Source organism: Crocodylus porosus, unplaced genomic scaffold (genome assembly GCF_001723895.1).
Source record: "Crocodylus porosus isolate Cpor-Errol unplaced genomic scaffold, CroPor_comp1, whole genome shotgun sequence".
In the NCBI taxonomy this organism is placed as follows: Eukaryota; Metazoa; Chordata; order Crocodylia; family Crocodylidae; genus Crocodylus; species Crocodylus porosus.
Window position 1 is genome coordinate 159,541,197 of NW_017728886.1, and position 21,028 is coordinate 159,562,224.

The 21,028-nt window shown below is 39.0% G+C and overlaps 1 protein-coding gene across 3 annotated transcripts in view; it reads left to right on the top strand.

The window, feature by feature from the left end:
- CDKAL1 (CDK5 regulatory subunit associated protein 1 like 1) overlaps window positions 1-21,028 on the top strand; it is a 658,258-nt gene that overhangs the window by 397,780 nt on the left and 239,450 nt on the right. For all 3 annotated transcript variants that reach the window (XM_019544002.1, XM_019543993.1, XM_019544000.1), the window contains one exon: window positions 6,900-7,066. In XM_019544002.1, the coding sequence (XP_019399547.1) occupies window positions 6,900-7,066 (167 nt within the window). The remainder of the gene's footprint in view (window positions 1-6,899; window positions 7,067-21,028) is intronic.

The following is a 21,028-nucleotide window of genomic DNA, read 5'->3' on the forward strand; positions in this document are numbered from 1 at the left end:
TTTCCATAAAACGGGACACTGGCAACCAAATAGTAATGCACTGAATGGAATTGCAGTTTTCATTCTTCGCCCCCCCCCCCCGGTATTTGTAGCAATTTTTGTTGTAAACTGTTACAACTGGAGAGAGTAGTTCCAAAAGATAGTACTTTCTTTAAAGTGTATCCTTTGCCCTTCTCCAAGGATTTTTTTGGCACATTCTGTAAACTCAAACAAATCAAGTAAAGTTGGTAGAGGCTGTATTTCATATTTGCACTTTCACTGTTCCAATCCTAATTTAGTTCAGTCAGTTTTCTATAACAATATATTTAATAATGATGAACATTAAGAAAAAGGAATTCTGAAGCACAACGCTTGAAAAGGATGTATAAACTTTCAAGGGAAAATAACTTTAGTTGCATCTCTACAGTCTTTAAAGGAACCTTCCCTGTTTTTAAGGTACTCTTAGTGTAATGGCTCCTTTTAAAAAAATGAGTATTAATTTGGAAAAGTCTGAAGGTTTTTCACTTTTGGGAGCAATGGGTTTAAAAAAAATCCAGACATTGAAGAAAATTCCTTACTTGGTGAAATAATCATTATTGATGTTGTTTGGAGTGTTAGTGGCATATTCTCAGTCTACCAAAGACTAAAAATATGGAACTGTGTCACCATTGTAAGAAGTGATTGCAGAAATGGACCTAATAGTAATTAATTTTTTTGGTAACACTGAATGATGGATTACTTCTTAAATGTGGGATGCTACACTCTGTGTTTCTGAACCCTGAATTTAAATATTCCATTACATGGAGCAGTCTTTGATTGTATAAAATAGAAACTAGATCAAACATGTATTTTTCAAAAAGAAACCAGGATCTTTATTAACAAAAATATGTATTAGTTATAACTAATATGAAGCAAAAATAAGTGGAAAAATTAATCATAGTGAAACTGGTATTGAAAAGTGAGATAAGGCAAAACAGCAGATATAGGAAGCTAAAAATGCTTGTAACTGAGGATAAAATTACTACTGATCACAAATGCATAACTAGTATTAAATCTTATTAAAATATTGACATCTATATATCTTAAAAATATTGAATTCCAGTGAAATAGTCACAAATGCATAGGAGGGCAGTACATATTCAGCATAGGAGGACAGTGAAGGAACTACATTTCACTTAACAATAAAATAATCCCTGGACAAAACAATATACAAAAGAAGCCTTCTGGTTAAAATATAAAGTAATTTACTTAAATTATTTAATAACTTAATTATTTAATAACTTACTATATTTTTCTCATAAGGTTAGTATATTTTGACACAGAATTAGTTTTTTGTGAGTGAAAGAGCCTAGCAAAGCTGTTCAAACCTTTCTCCAGTCAATGGTCTGTTAAAAGTGCTTTCTCACATCCCATAGTAAATTCTCATTAAAACCAATTCTTGTTATTGCTTTAAATATTTGATAATTGAATTTCATAAATAAATTATATGTGCAATAAAGATATATTTAAAGTCTATAAATAAGTAAGAATTTAAAATTTCAATGACTTACAGAAAATATTACACACATATTAGGTGTCTGGGGACAAAAAGTTGAGTAATTTGGTAAATGAAAGTTTAGTGGACTAGATCTTTTTAGAATATCAAATTACACAGTGTGTCAGAGTCTCCCACAGTAATGTTTGGCACATCTGTTGAGACTTCTGCCTTCTGTGTAATAAATGCTCCTGCTTTGTTGAATGTCTGGAGGTTGTAATCTTGGGTAGTATAATCCAGTCTCAATTTAGCAGTGTGAATGATAGCCAAAGAATTCTTCATTGATGGATTTAGTCACTTATTAAAAATGGTGCAACTTGTCCATATTCCATTATATATTTCCAACAGCGTCAATATATTAGAGGGAGTGAGCATGTCTTTTTATGCTTTTTTTTTCTTTTGTAATCTTTTAATGAGTTCCACTTAAGTCTGGAAAATATTTATACTCAAAAATATGTAGGCAAGAAAATTAGTGTTTTTCATTTTCTGAACTCTGTTTTGCTTGTAATTCTCCTGAGTAACTACTCCTTGGATAACTCTTGTAGCATATCCAGATGCTTATGAAGCATATCCAAAGTTTTTGTAGCTATAGATGTACATGCAGAAAGAGTGGATTCTAAAGTAGAAGTCTCAGCCAGTAATGCAGATGTACATGTGTTCTTGCTTTCCTTTCAGCCCTTGATTGAAAGTAAGTTTGTTCAGGCTTTTAGACAAATTGACTGTCTGTAGTCAGGTCTGGCCAAACTTCAGCATCACTAGTCAAACTTCAGAGAAACTCGAGTCCTTAGGAAATAGGAAAATGTTTTTGGTCCTGAAAGTAGATCTTCAGAGAGCCTAATATATGAACACTTGATTTTTCCTGACCAGTTTTGGGGATTTAGTAACATTTATCTTTCTTCCTCAACTGTCCATCTAACCATGGCTTCTTTCTGTGGTAGCAGATTTTCATGCAAGGAATGGCTGGATCCATGACCTGGGGATTCTAACCCTGTCTTTAGCATCCGCTTTTCTGTGAGGGGAATCCTGTTCTTTCCATTTTTCCAATACAACCTAAGACTTGCTCATCTTCAGGAGGCAAGCCTATAGGACATAGGAGCCGGTCACTGGACTGTTCCTTTACTTCCTTAAGGCCATAAGGATAAGAGAAACACAGCTTTTGAAGGCAGGTCTGCTGATGACAGAAACAGATTGTGATTATTTTGTGTTTACTCAGTCAATGGTACATTGTGAGCTTGTTAGACACATACACAAGTCTGCATCTATTCTACATTTAGGCCCTGATTCAGTAAAGTATTTGAGCACATGCTCAACATTAAGCCCAAGAGCAACTCCCTTGGAGGCCCTGGTGAATGGATGCCTAATGAGGGTATGTTGATGACCATAATGATTTTTTTCCCCCTAGCTTGGATAAGAGGGTTGGGGGGTGGGGGAATACAGATAAATGAAGAGAAAAAGAATCTATACGGGGTCAGTTCAGTCAGAACAATGAGTACCTTTAAAGTGGATTTAATTTCACAAGGCTTCCTCTCCATCTCCATCTATAAAAAGGCTGAAGTTTGTCCAGTGATGAATTCCAAGTAGAAATGGCAACTTCAGATTGCTTGTCCTTGAGTCTACAGGCAATTTTTGACAAAGGTTGAAGTCAGGCCTCTCCTTAGCAGATGATCCTTGAGATTTCTGAGGTACAGTGGGAAGAGGCATTTCTTTCTAGGTCTGGACAGGCTGCCAAAAGAATTCTTTCAAAAAGCAATAGCGAGGCAGTCAGGCAGTTATTGATAAGAATATGGGGACAACCGAGGAGGTCAGAGCTTATTGGTCTCCTGCTGTGACAATCTGGAGAGAATTGCAAGTCTGGAGAAACCACTCCAGTTCTCATTAGAAAATCTCACAAAAAAGCTTTAAAAAGAGAGAAGGCATTAAAAAAAAGAATACTTACAGTTCTCTGTAAAGCTTTTTTATGGGATCCTAAATTTGCCATGAACTTGAATGAAAAAATTTTAATGGGTAGCTGTGATTTTACAAATTTAATGTTAAGAATTCTTTCAGTTTGAACATGTGATTCCCTCCCTCCCACCCACTGGCCAACATATACTTCCAAGCACAAGCAGAAAATAGCCCACTAATCAGAAGAATTTCAACAGAACGGCTAACAAGTTTTTTCCAGTTTATGCCAATTTCTAGAATTAAGGAAGATGCATTATTTTCACCTCAAAAATAGAGTTTTGGGACTTGGGTATGAATCTCCTTAAAGCTATAATTGTTTTTATGCTGACTGTTATGTACAAAGTGAAATTTTTGGTTCTGAAAAATATTTTGGAGGCATTCCAACTTTTATTATTAACACAGAATTGCTAGAAGTCAATACATAAAACAGAAATATATGGCTTCCAAGAATAGCAGCCTTAGGCTTGTTTTTATGACAAAGGTCACATGGACTACATGGACAGCAAAGTCAAAACTCATGGCATTGGTCCTTTAAAGCAAGATATAGCTGTATAGCTTCTGCAGCTTCTCTATAGTTAGATGTTGTGGCACAAAACCTCTTTTATTTAGTATGAACCCTTTATGTCTTCCAACATTTTCCATTCTCAGTCATCTCCAATTACAGCAGAGCACAGATCAGAATCCAGCTGTTGAGGTTACTGTTTGTGCTGGGGGGTGGGGAGGGGACTTTGAGCTGTGACCAAAGGCTGATTTGTAATTACTTGGATGTAATGATGATAATGGAGCTTAATATCTGTAGCATGTGCACAGAGGGTTTTTTTGTTGTTATTTTTGGTTTTAAAATTTTTCTCCTCTACACGTTGGATCACATTTCTTTCTTAGAAGTCAGATTTGCTTTTTACTAGCTGCAGCATTATAGAGATAATGGTATGATGAGTGACTTAATGAAGTGAGTGTTCAGTGGAAGAAAAAAAGGTAAATAATGCACATGATGAGGCAGTATATTTAAAAAGTGGTTTTGAGCAGCACGGGAGAAAGTTTAATTCACAGAAGGTTCTTCTGGGTGAGAAAGAGAAATATAAGAAATAACAAACAAGAAATTGTTATTTCCCACTCTTCTTGCTTCCTTTCGGTGCAGGGGAGGAATGTGCAGGCTTTCTTTGACTCCTGAAACTGAGTTGAAAGGTCGACACCTAGGCTCAGCAGCTAGAAGGACCATGATAGCTCTTCTTAGGATCAATATAGGAGCTGTACTTTAGTTCAATTACTGTGGATGTTTAAATATCGAAGCCCAAGGCTGAAATTTGGAAGAAAAGATTCTCCCAGAGTATTTTGTCTACATTGTGCACATGTTTTTGCTTATCCCTGCATGGCTTGTACCCGTTGCCTGTTGTTCAGAACCCTGATCAGAGCAGTCAAGACAGTTATTCCTGTTGTCGCTGTTTTAGTTACAGCTGCTTCCTCTTCATGTGATTTAATTTGAAGTTTCAACCCACCAGGGGGCTAATGGTCCCCACCTATGCTGCTTTAAGTGCTGGCTGTTGTTTTCCACGTGAATGTTATTTCCATTCCTATTCATAGCGCTTCTTTCTTCACGTTCATCTGGCAACAGCAAGGCAGAGTTCCAGAAGCCCTCTTCACAGAGCGAAAACATGGAATCATTTAGATGGAAAAAAATATAAATGAAAATCACTCTGTTTGCTTTAAAATATTCACTTTGTTGTTTTGGTGCATGTCAGCAATGGAAAAAGATTGGCTAATATCCTGCTTTTAAAACTCACTTAAGATTTTCTTTGTAAATTTTAATGGTTACACAATTCATTTATTTCTTCCTGGTTGCACCAGATAATATTATGATTTTATCATTTAATAATCAGGCAAGTAAACCTCTATATTTTTAATGGCTTAATTTCATACTGCATGGTGCAAAATAAAATGCTAAAGATGTTACCAGGTACTGCGAGATGGTGAGTGAGTATATGTATATGTACATATATACGTATACACACTTGCACATATTAGAACTCTAAATAGATCTGAGAATAAGTATACCAGTGCTATACAAGATGCTATACCGAGTATATCTAAAATGCTAATGATTGATGACTGTATAGCAGTAACAATTGAACTTCAGGAGCAAAAAGATTAATTAAGCCTTTTCATAGATTTTGCAGCTATTAGATTTTAATAAGTGGACAAGAAATGTGTATAGATGGCATTGAAGGATTTTTTATAAGGTACTTTTTGTTAGTGCCTGCTTGCACACCGGTACAGAGGACTGTGTTCCCATGGAAAACTCAGTGTTCGAGGAGAATTTTGAATGTCTTGCATTAGAAAAAAGGAATTCGAAGCTCATGGTAGAGGTGATATCTTTTATTAGACCAACTAGATTTTTGCCCAGAAATGTATTTTTTGTTGTTGTTTTGATTCCTTTTGCCTCTATACTAATACGACTACAACCTGAATGGAGACACTTGCAAAGCAGACCCATGCTGCATTTACTAGCTGGAATTGTGGGTATGACTGTCTCCTACCTCCACCACCACAATTTACCTCCTAGAATAGGAACCGAAATCTACATCAGTAGCTTCTTGTTTAAAATATTTTTTTACATTAGGGAAAGGATGGAAGGTGGAATACCCTGATGGAAATGGCCCATATTAAATCTCATTTATTTCAGCTATTATTAGAGACCAGTGCAACCTTTCCCCTCTTTGGACTGGAGGATGCTATTACCAGATTTTGGCATTCGAGGTCAAGGCACTTTACAATACAAAGCAAATATACTACTTTCTACAGCCTGATTGATGGAAAATACTAACTGCTAGGAAGCAGTTTTTCCAACACTGCTACTTAACCATATTGCAGTGATTGTCCTTTTTAGGCCAATAATTTTAATACAGTGTTGCTAATAGCATAATTTAAAGAAGTCAGATTGCAATAGGTATTCTACAACAATTGATAATTGCCATTTTGGCAACTGGCTTGTTATAGCCTTAACTAATTTAGGCCCATACAGATTGTTAACTAACCAGTTAGTTGGTTTACTGTTAGTAATGGCTATTAGGATCGACTGATTGCTTGAGTAGTAGTGCTTGTGGTGGTTAATCAAGTAGATAACCTCAAAGATGGGAGTTCAGTATTGGTCCTGACAGAGTTGCTGTTGAGGCAAGGCAGCATTAGTCATTGACTGTGAATGTTAATCACTCCACAGCAATGATAATTTACAGCATTGTTGTAGCACTCTGGTGCTCATAAAATGAACTTAATAACCCACTGCTACGCGTGGGATAAGCCTCTTCTTTTTTCTCCTGCCATTCAATACCCAGCCTGGCTGCATAATAGTCTTGTGAAATACTGCATTAAAAAGGGTGAGCAGCTGTATGATAAAATAAACAGCTCTAAAACAGATTTGTTAATTATCTCCTCCTTTTATTCACAGAGGGTGTTTGTGAGATATGGCTGACCAGTGAAGACACAGGGGCTTATGGTAGAGACATTGGCACAGATCTCCCTACACTTCTGTGGAAGCTGGTTGAGGCTATCCCTGAGGGAGCTATGTTGAGACTTGGCATGACAAACCCCCCCTATATTTTGGAGCATCTGGAGGTAAGTAAAAAGGAGAATCATTTGCATTTTAACATAGCTGTTAACTAATCAAGTCGGTGTGGTATCTGGTGTAGTGTGTCAATAACTTTTGCAGTCACAAATTACAAATAAATGTATCAAATTAGACTTTTAACAGTAAGTCTCTTGCCTGACAAAGGTGGCTATCCAATCAATCAAATATACACTTCTCTTTTTAAATGGGGGGTGTGAGTTTGAAGGTAGTGTTGTCAGACTTTTGCATGCATGTCCAGCTTTTTAATATATAGTGGAAGTGGTCATATCAAACTACAGATTCTGAGTCAAAATCTTCCTCCTGTACATGCAAAAATGCTGTCAGAAAACCTTGTCTTAGTTTCTGTGTTCGTAATATGAAGTCTAGCCTGCGTTTCTTGTGGGGACTTAGTATGAGCATGCTTTGCTGTAAACAATTCCTATAAATAGTTTCATGAGCAGGACATCTATGTGCTCTTTCTCCCCAGGGGGGAGATGGCAGTCTGGGCCTGGCAGCAGAGCCTGGAGATTGTTCCCTGGCTAGTTCCCTGTGACATGGTTTAATTTTATTGGGCTGTTATAGGTGTTGTCTCCCAGTTAATACTATACTTTTTTTTTTAACTGTCATGTTGCAAGAGTGGCTGTCTGTGCCTGAGGAGGAAGAGTGACACTCTGAGAAAGCTGAAGGTAGAAAAAAAGGGGTACTAGGGAGCATAGAGAGCTAGAAAAAAGGTAGTCCCATTTGGGAGAGGGAAGACCAAGAGAAGTAGTCCCAGCGACAACAGAGGGACCTGCAGTGGCGCACTAAATCTTCAGAGCTGAACCGTTTGCTGTCCTTTTTGGGACATTGACATTTTGACCCCCTAATGCCACCCCCCCCCTATTTGAAGAAGAAAACACCTCCCTTCCCAGGCACTGACCAAAAAGAAGGAGCTCTCTATCCATGGTGATCTATCATGGATCACGGGGGGAGCTAGATTTCAAAGCTAGACTTCAAAGCTAGATGTTTGACTCTTGTGAAGCCATGCCAGGGCTGGCTTCAGGGGGTCCTTCAGGAGAGGGAGACCAGATAAGGTTGCTTCTTGTGGGAGTCCTTAGGCAGAGCTTCCTCTCAAAAGTGCCATTGATCCATGACATTGGACTGTCTTGCATGTTCAGCTCTTCTTTAATAGCTAGTAGAAGTGATCATATCAATCTATGGATCCTGAGTTAAAATTGTCCTCCCTGTGTACCTGGAAAAATGCCTTCAGAAAAACTTATCTGCTGTCTGGGTTCAAAATCTGACAAAAGCCAGGAAAAAGAATAAAAATTAACTCATGCTTTGTGTCCAGGGCTTCCCTACAAAGAAATGGGAGCCTTAGATGTTTAGCAAGAAATTGTTTTTTAACAAACTATATGACGTAAAATAGAAGCAGAGCTGAATGCTGAGGAATTAAAATGAACAGCAATTATACAGGTAGCAGGAGCAGAGGGAATTTTCTAAAGAATTGCTTTGTTTGGTGGCCAAATGAATTTATTGAATCTTGTGTAAATTGGTCATGAAAAAACCTAAACATAAAGAAAAAACACAGATGAAAGAAGATTGGGGAGGATTTATGGGCTGATTATATCATTAATATTTGGGGTGCAACTATCCGTGTATGAAAATAAAATACTTGTTGCCCATTCAGTAGCACTTCCTAACATATTGCATACTAAGTATTGGTCACTTGGGATTCCTCAAGGTACTGAGATGGTGTTGTCTAAAAGCTGTGCCCAGTCATTTTTCTAAAGTCCAGAGAAATGAGGAGTGAGCTTCTACTTCCATTTCTAAAAAAAAAAAAAAAAAAAAGTAAGCAAATGGGCATGATCTTCAGAGAAGTGTCTGATATCCAGTAGAACCAGAATGAATGGTTCTGTAGCCTGAGAACAGTAGAGGCTAGTAGCACATGAAAGTTGGCAATCATAACTCACAGATTATGGTAAAATCTGTGTTAACTGGCATTCCACTATCTGAAATACTCTATTAACCAGAATTGCTGGCCGGGGTCAGGGGAGCTCGAACACAGCAGCCACCGCCACTGCCCACCACCCTGTACTGTTGCTTCTCCACATGCAGCCACCACCAGCTCCGCAGGGGTTTTTAAAAAGGTAGAAAACCCTTGTCTCAGATAACCAGAACTTTTGGATACTTGGCACCCCCCTTATCCCACTCATGCATGTTAACACAGCTTTTACTGTACTTTGTACTCGGGTACTTAATTTATAATTATGATTGAAGGTGCTACTGTATTACAGAAAACAAGGAGACGCATTAGCTGTCTAAGCAATCAGTTTGGGAAGTCAGAGAGCCCCTAGAATTGCCAGTTCATTTTTCAGGAGGGTCAGCTGGACCTTTTGGCTTTTTTTGTCTTTAAGATGTAATACTACCATGAAGTTGTGGAACAAGACGCTAAAATGATTTCTTGTTTATGAGAGGGCCAAGGATTTTCTGTGGCATCTTTTACTGGACCAACTGTATATTTGGGCGAACTGTTAGACAAACTTTCATTCATCAGATGCCCTTCTTCAGGTCTGAGTTGATTTGTGAAAATCTTAAAGACCCTTGGCACTTTTCATAAGAGCAGAGACTTGCATTTCTTTTTCTGGCCAAAATCTTCTGCCTTAGCAGTTTGCTGTGTGCCAGCAAGTTGCTTCCCATATTAGAGGTAGCTGTGTTTAAATGCTGGTGTTAGGTATATGATTTATGAAGAACTCTGAAGTTTTAGAGGACAAAAACTTGGCAAGATTCAAAATTAATTGCACATTTGTATGGAGAACAAGAATATCAAAAGTTGCCTTGAAAATTTTTTTGATAAACCTTGTGTTTCACAGGTAAGCCAGTCTGATGCAAGACATTGGGAAGCAACCTAATGTAGGGAAATAGATGATCTCTTAACTCTCTATCCAAAGTATCTTGGACTGTCCTCTGAATAACCCAAAGCTGGGAGACGAGACGCTGAATTTTCAAAACCTCAAGTCTGTTCTAGCGTGGCCATTTGCGTTATGTATTTTAAAGTCCCTTTTTTGGTTGAGGGAAGAGAACAAGGGGGATTCTTGTGCATGAAACCTCTAGGTTCCTGAGGAAGACATTTAGTGTTAATGGAGAAAAATCCTACCATTAATACATTTTTCATGTGCTGAGATACAACTATAATGGATATATAAATACTTAAACAGAATGAAGACGCACTCTTCTGTAGTGTCTTTCACAGAAAGCAGGTTGACTTGTAATCTATCTGATAATATTTAGCACTGAAAGTAACCTTTTCAAGTATTGCCCTGAAGTGTCTTTTGACTGTATGTGGAAGTAGTGCTGAGGGGGGGTGGGGATTACTTCTAGTATTGATTCTTTTAACCTTGCTCATTGTCCATCTTTGTATAGTTCCCTTGAGTTTATATATAGGTCAGTATACTGATGCCAGGATACTTAGACTAATATTGGTATCTAGGCCTATTGCTTCCACTTAACAATCAATTTCTTGACTTCCTGTTAAGTATTGTATTGATTGTACAATTTCTTTATTGATTGCTAAGGCATCACATGACCTTGGCATTGCTTAGCTAGTGGATTTATTTTTGTTTGTTGATATTCATGGATGCAGTACTACTTACATGTAAGGGAACAGAGTTGTGGAACCATTCCTTACTTTGTTCCCTGCTCTTTTGAATCCACTCTGTTAACCCAAAGAACATGATGATTGTTAATATTCCAACTGTATAATGAATGTAACTTTTTAATAGAATATTTAAAATAGTGGGTTTTGTAGGATGGTTTGCTTCAGCACTTGGGTCATGAAATAGGGCTTTTAAGGTTTTGGGTTACAAGAAAAACCTTTTCTTTAAAAAAAAATCATCTGAGTTGGTTGGATGCTCTCTGAATGAATGCACTTGAAAGAGAGGGGGAACATATACATGTCACCCTCTTTTTATAACAAGAAAACAGGGTGAATGTTTATTGGGGTAGGGGAAGTCCTGAATATTTCCTAATGCCATGGCTGGTGTTGGGTGACAAAAAAGCATCTTTTTTTTGCCAATCTGGTATACTCATTTGAGATTATAAATATACATGCTTCAGATATTTGAAGGACTAAAATTGTTGTGCTTTATAATTATTCTCTACTTTTTTAATTAATCTGTACAAGTGTAAGCTTGCATATTGGGAGGAAAGTTAACTGCAAAGCAGGTCAACAAGTGGCGGAATCTTTGAAACAGAATGCACTAAGAGACTTCTTGCAGCAGTTCGTCATTCAGATAACCACTAGGATTTGTCATGTGTGTGCACTGTTGCACTTATTGCAGTTAAGTTGTACACCTATACAGGAAATTTGGGCCAAGATGATTAAGGGGCGAGGGGGCTTGATGAAGGAAAAATCTTTGAAGGATGGAATATGTAGACCTTAACCAAATGATGATTAACAAATATCTGAAGGAAACAACATATACCAGCAGAGGCATATGACTTATTTAGAACAAACCACCTTATAAGGGATTAAGTCATGCAAAGTATTATTTAGGATGTGCATGAATTACTAATGATGAAGTCTGTTAATTTATGCAATTGCTTCCCCAGGGAAGTGTGGAAATCTCTCACTATGGTGATGTTAAATTATATAAAAAGTACAGGTACATAGGCAGAGAGGACGCTGTAAAATATATGACCTTCCAACTCATTGTTTATGAGCAACTACTGCAGATCATTGGTGTCAGTAGGGATATAAATTTGTACCAGCTGTCTGGAATATTTTAATATGGTATGTCATGCTGTAGTGCTGAATGACCATAATTCAGATTGGCCATGTTACGGTGGTTCTGGTACAATAAAATAATCCGTCATTCTGTAGTGGTTTATGCTTCTTACTTGGCTAGTGAAATCCTTGAGTTCATTGACATTTGTGTTCTACTATAAATTGATTAGGTGGTTTCAGTGTTACCAGGTTACCTACAGACAAGTTGGATTATATGTCTGACTTGGCTCTGCTTGGCCGGTTAGAACTTAAGCGTCTTGCAAAACAAAGCATGTGGCATATGTAACACCATGGCTAAGTGGTGTGTTCTGTGTTCCCCACAGAGAGGCTAAGAATCTATTGCTGGTGTCAACTAATAGAGTTTAACTCGTAGCTCTTAAGGGAAAAGCCTGTGCTTTTGGTACTAGGTTGTTGGATAAGGTCAGGGTCATTACACACAGTATCTATTTGAAAAGTTTTTTTTGGTTTTAACTGAAATCTAGCTATTCGGTGTCTTCATGAGAAGTGTTGCTAGGTTTCTTGCTGTTAGAATCTGCTGAGCAGAATTAGTTATCATGATAATTTAATTTTGTGCCAGACAGTAACAGCAGGAATCTTAGCAACACAGACTAAAAGGTTTTAAATTAGCAAACTTTATTTAATAGTCCCACACTGCATTTTTATGTAATAACTACTGATAATTTCTTTTGTTTTTATAATTTTTTTTTGTACATGATGCAGCCATGAAACAATTGGCATGCTCTGACCGCAGATGTGATCATATTGAAAATGTCATTCAGAAATGGCAGCTTGTTTTCTGGATACTGTAGCAAGAAGGCTTTTTCATAGTGATTTTTAACACGAGTATTTTGTTTGTAGACTGCAGCATGAGTAATGCTGGATTTCAACTTTGCAAGCCATTGCAGGTTGTATTAATGGAACTGCTTAATTTAGGAAACCTCATAAAAGGATTCTGCTACTTTGCCACAGAGTATCAGAACGTTCAAAGGGGTTTTTAAATTTCATGTTTAAACCTGAACTTTGTAAGGAAGAAAGACTTTATTGCTTGCTTTTTATACGTTTATCCTTAAATCACTTTAGGCTTCTCTGTATGCATAATCTCTCCAACTATAGAGATGCAGAGATGCCAAAACCCACTGGAACTTGTTGCAGGATATAGGAATATTTTGGTAATTAGACAAAATGTTAAACTGAACTTAAATCAAAAGTGGAAATAGTTAAAACTAGTCTTCATGAGGAAAATTATCAATATAATTACACTGCCTTAATTATATAGGACAACTCCCTGTGTAGACACTCATTCCAGTATAATGATACCAGTAAATTTCCCCACATGGACAGGGCCTAAGCATCATTTCACTTGTTAGGTTTTCAGGTTAACCTGTCCTCAAGATAAATACTGCAGCTCGTGTCTTGCAGAACCTTCAGTCATGTTGAGCCTTTCAGTTACTCTTCCTGTGTCAAGAAGCGCTTGAATCAATGTTTCCCTCAATTCTAATTTAAAAGGCTACACACTTTATTTCTTTGTCTTTCCTTTTTTCCCACTGTATATAATGTTTTGTGAAAACTTAGATTGTGTTGTACAGTTTTGCAGAAATTGATAGATTCTGTGGCAAATTCTGTGGAATTTGTAGAAACCAGAGCATTTGCAAATTCAAATAGAAAACTGCACATTTGTACGTGTGTGTGTGTGAAAATCTGCTTAAGGGCTTTAATTTGTATCCCCTTGCTGTGTGTATATACAAAATAGTTGCCCCGAAATCAAGGTATTTAAAATTAGCACTGTACTTCAGCTACCCAGTTGGCAATACAGGAATATTAACAGCTACTTTACATGATTTTTTGTGAAGCTTAATAATATAAGCAATTCTGAGATCTTCAGGTAAAAAGCAGAACAGAAGTATTGTTTCTTAAAATGTCTATTTTGGCAACAATACCAGCCGTAACCATTCATCAAGGTGCAAATCTTGCTTGCTGAAAAAAGGGAAATTTTCATCTCTTTTTTTCTGAACCTTTGGCTTCCCAGTGAGCTTTGGCATAAAATGCAGTTTTTTAATTTTGTTTCCCATCATGCATGTCTTCAGCCTCACCAGTGGCTTATGCTAAAGGTTTGGTGCTAGCTAATAGGCCTGTGCAAACAGGGAAGTATTTGATTCAGATTTGGCCAATTCGGATGACAGTGATTCAAATCACTATTGCCAATTTGATTTGGCTGAATCAGAATCGGAGATTTGGCACTGATTCAAAGATTTGTATCGCCCGGGGAGAGGCAGGTACAGCTGGGTGGCTGCAGGTTCTCCTGTGGCTCCTCCAGCTGTGCCTGCCTCTGCCCTGGCAGGGGGGAGCTGCAAGAGAAGCCCCCATGGCTGCCCTGCCCAGCCCAGCCTCCTGGCACTTTATATATATTTAAAAAAGCCATGCAGTCTCTGCCTGCAGCAGCAGGGATCAGAGCCTCTGGGGTCTCGTGGAAGAGTCGTTCCCCGCCCCCCCCCTCCCCCCCCCCGCAAGCAGTGCAGAGCATTGGGGGGCAGTGGGGATCGACCCTGCTTGGCTCTCACGCGACAGCTGTTGCATCACGTGGGTGCAGCGCAGCTTGGCAGGGCACCGCGCACTGTCTGGGAGCTGGGGTGGCTCCAGCAATCAGCTGGAGCCCAGCACTGCTCAGCCCCAGCTCCCAAACAGTACGCAATGCCCTGCTGAGCCATGCTGCACTGGTGCCGGGGGCGGTGATCCCTACTGACCTGTGCAGCACAGAAGGGGCCTCAGAGTCCCGATCACTACTGCTGCAGCCAGTGAGTACAGGGCTTTTTTTTTTTCCCCCAGAGTGCCGAGAGGCTGGGGCCAGGTGGGGGATGGGTGACTGCAGGTTCAGGCAGGGCAGCCACGGGGGCTTCTCGCACGGCTCCCCTTGCCCGGGGAGAGGCAGACCAAGCTGGAGGAGCCACGGGAAAACCTACGCCTCCCAGTTGTGCCTGCTGATCCGAATCTCTGAATCCCTCCAAATCTTTTCTGAATCTATTTGGAGGCTTTGATTTGATTTTGGACCTTTTAATGGGTCTCCTGATTTGATTCAGATTTGAAGATTCAGCTGCCAAATCAGGCCAATTCTCTCCGAATTGAATCGGCAACCGAAGCTTCGCATAGCCCTCCCTACTGGCTAATTTCTTTGTGATGTATTCCTAGCATTGAATATTTTAAAATCACTGTATCTTCCAAGTTCATGACTCAATTTGAAGTAATAATGTATGTATATACAAACGCATACAGTATGTGTGTGCACACACGCATACTCTCTCTGCTACTGCATGTAATGAGAAAAACAAAGAGGAAGAAACTTCTGTGTTAAATTGTTATTCAAAGTTCCAGTAAAATAGTTGCTTATTAAAGACAAGTCTTTTTGATCACATTGGAGCAATGATGATAGTGTTAATTCCTGATCCCACCCAAAATATACTCAGATGGAGCCCACTAATTTCACTAAGACTGGAACTCTTTTTTTAAAGCGTGATAGTGCATTTTTGAAAACTGTTCAATATGTGAACTTTGGCAGGTTACTGCTTCAGAGAGGAATGCACCCTAGGGCCGGCTATACTCAAGCAATGAGGCTGCTCCAATGCGCTGTCAAAATAGGCTTGATTGATTGGGTCTGCTGGAGCATGGCAATTACTGTGCTCCAGCAGACATCAGCGTCCCTTTGCTTAAAAATGGCGATGGGAGCACTTTAACTAAAGTTTGTTCAACGAGCTTTAGTGAAATGCCCCTGCCGCCATTTTTAAGAGTAGGAATGCTGCTCCCCAAGACGCTCCAGGTCCTTTAATTCTAATTAAAGTGCCATCCCCCTCCCTCTGCTGTACTCCCAGAGCATATGTATAAATGCCCTAGGTGTCCTGACTCCTGGTCTCATGTTCTGACAGTTAGGCTACATCAGGCATGTCTACACACTTATTAATATGTAATTATGGCGTATTAAGTTTAGTACCTGTAGTAACATGTACTAACTTAATGCACCACAATTGGTGCTACTGTGCATTAGTGCAGATGAATGCTTTTTGTGCTGCACTTAATGCACATTGGACTAAATATACTGTGCATTAGAACATTAGCATGGTTTTTACCAGCCATGCTAGTGTGCAGTAGAATTAGTGCAGTGAGCATTAAGTATCTCATGTAGACACGCCCACCTTTCCCTAAGGAGGCCGACTGGCAAAATGAAGCATTAAACCAGTGAGCTATTTTATCTGGTCTTGCCTCAGTGAAGAAAGTTCTTCACTTCACCAGTTAAAGGATTGAAGTTAATGACAGTTCTAAGAAATTCGTCAATTCATGATTTCTTCTCTCAATTTCTGTCAAGAAAAAAGGTTCAGTATAGTGAAATTTCTGAATACTTCAGTTCTTTTTTCATTTAACATAAGTTTAGCCCAGAGATCAGACCCCAAAATGTGGTTAGATGTCTTGGTGCTTTAGAGAAAGGTAGTTAGTTTGTTTAGTCTCTAAGGTGCCATTCTGCCATGCTTTCTGTGTAATGTATTTGATAACTGTTAATTGTCCTTCTGTCTCTCTCTTTTTAACAATCTCAGTATCTTAATCCACAGCAAATTAAGGTTCTGCTGGTTTCATGACCATTGCCTTTTCTTTCATTATCAGTCTTCAATATAAAAAGTGATTTGACATTGGGAACCGCTTTTACCATTCCTGTATATGTTATGAGGTGCTCAGAAAGGATGTTTTGTAATCGGTTTTTGGGAATAACTATGTCTTACCTAAATGGCAATCCAAGATAATCTGAGTGGTTAGCTTTGTCTTTCTTCAGTCAGTAATAATTATGGCAGGCATGAGCATGTCAAGTCTGCCTTTTTAAAAAAATGTTTTGATTTATGGTCAGATCTCACGTTTTCTGCAAACAGCTTTTGGTAAGACTATACTGGAAGTGCTGTCTATAGCTGGTTCATTTGCAGGAATGAAGGACTGTAGTGCTGTGTTATCATTTCATATACATGTATCTTCATAAAATAGATTCTTTAAAATATGATAAAGCCAGAAAAAATCATAAAGTATTTTCTAAAGGTACTCTTTTCACCAGCATATGCACTTTCTTTGTTTGCTGGGCATACAGAAGATAGGTGTGTTCATACAAAATCCATTAACTCTGCAGGAAGGCTAGGACAGTCTTTCTCACCACATACTGAAGATGGTTTATTGAAAGTGTCCACACAGTTTGGGAAGTTGGATTGAGGCCCCTGTTTGAAATCGGTATACCACGATGAATATGGAGCTTCTATGGACCACTGTGCTACACAGATAGTAGGGCTGTGTGGAATTTCACCGGCTGTTTCGTTTTGACACTGTTTTGACTTATTTCGAGGTTGAAACAGCAAAATCAAAACAAAACAAAAGGCTTCAAAACAGCCTTGAAACAAAACGAGGCTAGTCAAAATGTTTCAAAAATCAAACATTTTGACCCTGGGGCTGGGGAGTCAGCTCTGATGGTTGTGCTGGGGAAAGGAACTCGGCCCACCTGGGCTGAGTTTCCCCAGCCTGATGGTTAGGTGAAACGTTGAAACAGCATCAAAACAGCCTCACTGTTTCAACTTGAAATTCGATACAGAACACTGTTCCATATAGATCTCGAAACAAGTTGGAACGGACCAGCGCTGTTTCATACATTCCTAACAGATAGCTGAAGTTTCTTGCTATATGGCTGTCTAGTATTTTACATATTTTCCAGTTGACAGGCTATCTTTCTATTGACAGCTAATTCATATGTAGCAATATTATGGTTTGCATCTTAGTAAACAATTTTTAACTTGTCTTTAAGTGGTTTGCAGAAAGAAATTTGATGATCTGTTAAACTGGGTTATAAAGCTTTCTTTCAGTTTTCTTCTGCCTTTTTCCCCTTCATTTTCATCAGTGAAAAGCCACAGGATATATTGGCAGTCTTTTATAAATTTCCACCAGATAAAAGCACACACTTCATTTTAAATTACATCCTTACTTTCTGATAGAAGACAAAGAAAAATAAATTTTGTTTCTTAAAAAGAAAAACTATTAACTGAAATGAGTAGTTGATTCTCTGATGTATATTATTTTGCATTATGATGCCTAAGAGTAGTAATGATCAGCTTTGAAGTCCACCAAGAATTTGTAGACACTGTTTTTATATCCTATAATGACACATTTGTTTTATTTATTTCATTAGACAGTGTGGTTGAAAATTGTGAAGACTTTAGATGCTCTGCCTTTCTATGAAGAATTCTTCTGTTAGTAAAACTACTGCAATCTTGTGTCATTTAATTTATTCAACTTTAAAATACAAAAGATTGGAACCAATTTTGTGTTTCTTTAAAGTCAGAACCTGACATTGATTAGAGAGACAAGCATATAGATATGACTGCTGGCTTATTTTTTCTTTCAACTTGCAAATGCACGTTTCTGATAAGCAGCATAAAGAACCCATTGTACAAAATTGTAGAGTTTTATGATATAGACAGATTTCTAAAAGCAGAGATAGAAATGATTTAATTTAATTTGTGATTTTTTTCATAGTTTAACCTGAATCATGTTAGTTCTTGCTACTAATGTGTCTATTTAATGTTGTGTTATCTTTGATAGCAACATTAAGTGAATTCATACCAGTTTTGCACTTCAGTCAGCTTTCTCTGATACTATGTTAATCCATCATCATAGGCTTAGGTTTTAATTAGAAAAAAGTTGATTGCCTTAACATTCTTTCTGTGGGATATTTATTTTTAATATCAATATGTCTTGATATTAATTTTTGTAAATTGCATTAACTCCTCCATTAATTGGGCTACTTGCATGAAGAGTTGACAGATCAATTTCAGAAAATAGTTTCAAATTTCATTTTTCTCTTAAGTCACTGATTTTTAATCTGTCCTAGATAATCTTGTTGAACAAGATTTTAAAAATGTAGGATTTTAAGAGGTTTTGATTGGATTCAGATTGCTTCAATGTAGGCACATAACCAGGATTTAAGACTTGAACTATGTACAGACGATCCATTTTTCTTGGGAAAAAAATCACTGCTCTCCCAGGGGAAAAAACCATGAGTAAACAGATGTTCAGGATTTTTCTCCCAGAGCAAAAATGACTGCTCCATGAGTAAAATAACTTGGAAACAACCAGGGTTAAAACACTTTTTTTAGAGTTTATTGTGAAAGCAAATGTCTGTACAACTTACCTTTGTAAGAGAAGCCACAGCACAGTCCTCCAGCATCCTCAGGTGCTTTGCTTCTGCACTCCTCTTTCCCCCCATAAAGAAGACTGTGTTGGTCACTGGACTCTAATGCTTCAGCCAAGGATGGAATAGAATATGCCTTCTTCATATTGTGTTGCAAAGAGATACAGAATGATTCTGAGCAGCCAGTTAGGGCTGCCATCTGTTGCCAGGCCCACTGAGGGAGCCTACAAAGTACAGAGATGTGTGCACAGAGGCTCTCTGGAGCAGATCCTCAAGAAATCCATGTGTAAGCGCTTGGAGGAGAAAAGGGTGATTAGGAACATTCAGCATGAATTCACCAAAGGCAAGTCATGCCTGACCAATCTGATTGCCTTCTCTGATGAGGTGTGGATGTGGCGTACCTTAATTTTAGCAAGGCTTTTGATACGCTCTCCCACACCATTCTCTCAGGAAGTGTGCGCTGGATGAATGGACTGTAAGGTGGATAGAAAACTGGCTGAAGCATCAGGCTCAGAGTAATAATCAATGGCTTGATGTCTGGTTGGTAGCCAGTATCAAGTGGAGTCCCCCAGGGGTCAGTCCAGGGGCCAGTTTTGTCCAGTATCTTCATTTGCGACCTGGAAGATGGCAGAGAGTGTACCCTCAGCAAGTTTGCAGAGGACAGTAAGCTGGGGGCGGGGGTAGTACATATGCTGGAGGGTATGGCTAGGGTTCAGAGTGACCTAGACAAATTGGAGAATTGGGCCAAAAGGAGTCTGATGAGGATCAACAAGGACAAGTGCAAAGTCCTGCACTTAGGACAGAACAATCCCATGTACCAGTACAGGCTGGGGGCTGACTGGCTGGGCAGCAGCTCTGCAGAAAAGGACCTGGGGGTTACAGTGGACAATAAGCTGAATATAAGCCAGCAGTGTGTCCTCGTTGCCAAGGCGGCTAATGGCATACTGGACTGCATTGGTAGGTGTGCTGCCAGTAGGTCAAGGGAAGTGATTATTCTACTCTATGCAGCACTGATGAGGCCACATCTGGAATACTGTGTTCAGTTTTGGACCCCTCACTATAGAAAGGAATCAGGGTGAGTCCAGCAGAGAGTGACAGAAGTGGGGAGGGGGCTGGTGGGCATGACTTATGAGGAAAGACTGGGAAAACTGGGCTCATTTAGTCTAGATCAGAGGAAAGTGAGAGGAGCAGTCTTCAACAACCTGAAGCAAGGTTCAAAAGAGGATGCACCTAGGCTAGTCTCAGTGGTGGCAGATGACAGAACAAGGAACAATGGTCTCAAGTTGCAGCAAGGGATGTTTAGGTTAGATATTAGGAAGAATTTTCTCATTAGGAGGGTACAGGTTAGGAGGGACACTGGAACAGGTTACCAGAGAGGTGGTAGAAGCTCCATCCTTGGGGGTTTTCAAAATCCGTCTGGACAGAGCTTTGGCTGGGATGATGTCATTGGGGTTGGTCTGCTTTGAGCAGGGAGGTGGACAGGGTGACCTACTGAGGTCCCTTCCAGCCCTTACTTCCTATGATTCTATGATTCGAATGCCTGTTCAGGCATCTCTGGGTAAGTTTTTTCAACCAGGAGAGCAAACCTGGGAGAATTTTCCCTGGTCATTTAAATGTGTGTACACAGCCTTAGCCACCTACCTCTTGCATAAGGAATACTGTATTTACTCAACTACAAGATGATCCTGAATATAAACTGCATCCCCAATAATTAGGTTCTGTATATGGAAAATGTATACATTTGTTATCATGTTCTTTAGTAATAGAATCTAATTCTTGGAAATTTGCATTGAACTTGCCCTCCTCCCACTACTACAGTAGGGAAAATAAATTGGGGGGGGATCAGGTGGCCACTTTGTCCTCTGCCCCCCCAACTTTATCACTATTAAGCCCCTTCCCTGCCCCCCGCACCCCAAGCACATGGAAAATAAATTGGGGGGATCAGGTGGCCACTTTGTCCTCTGCCCCCCCGTAACTTTGTCACTATTCAGCCCCTTCCCCTGCCCC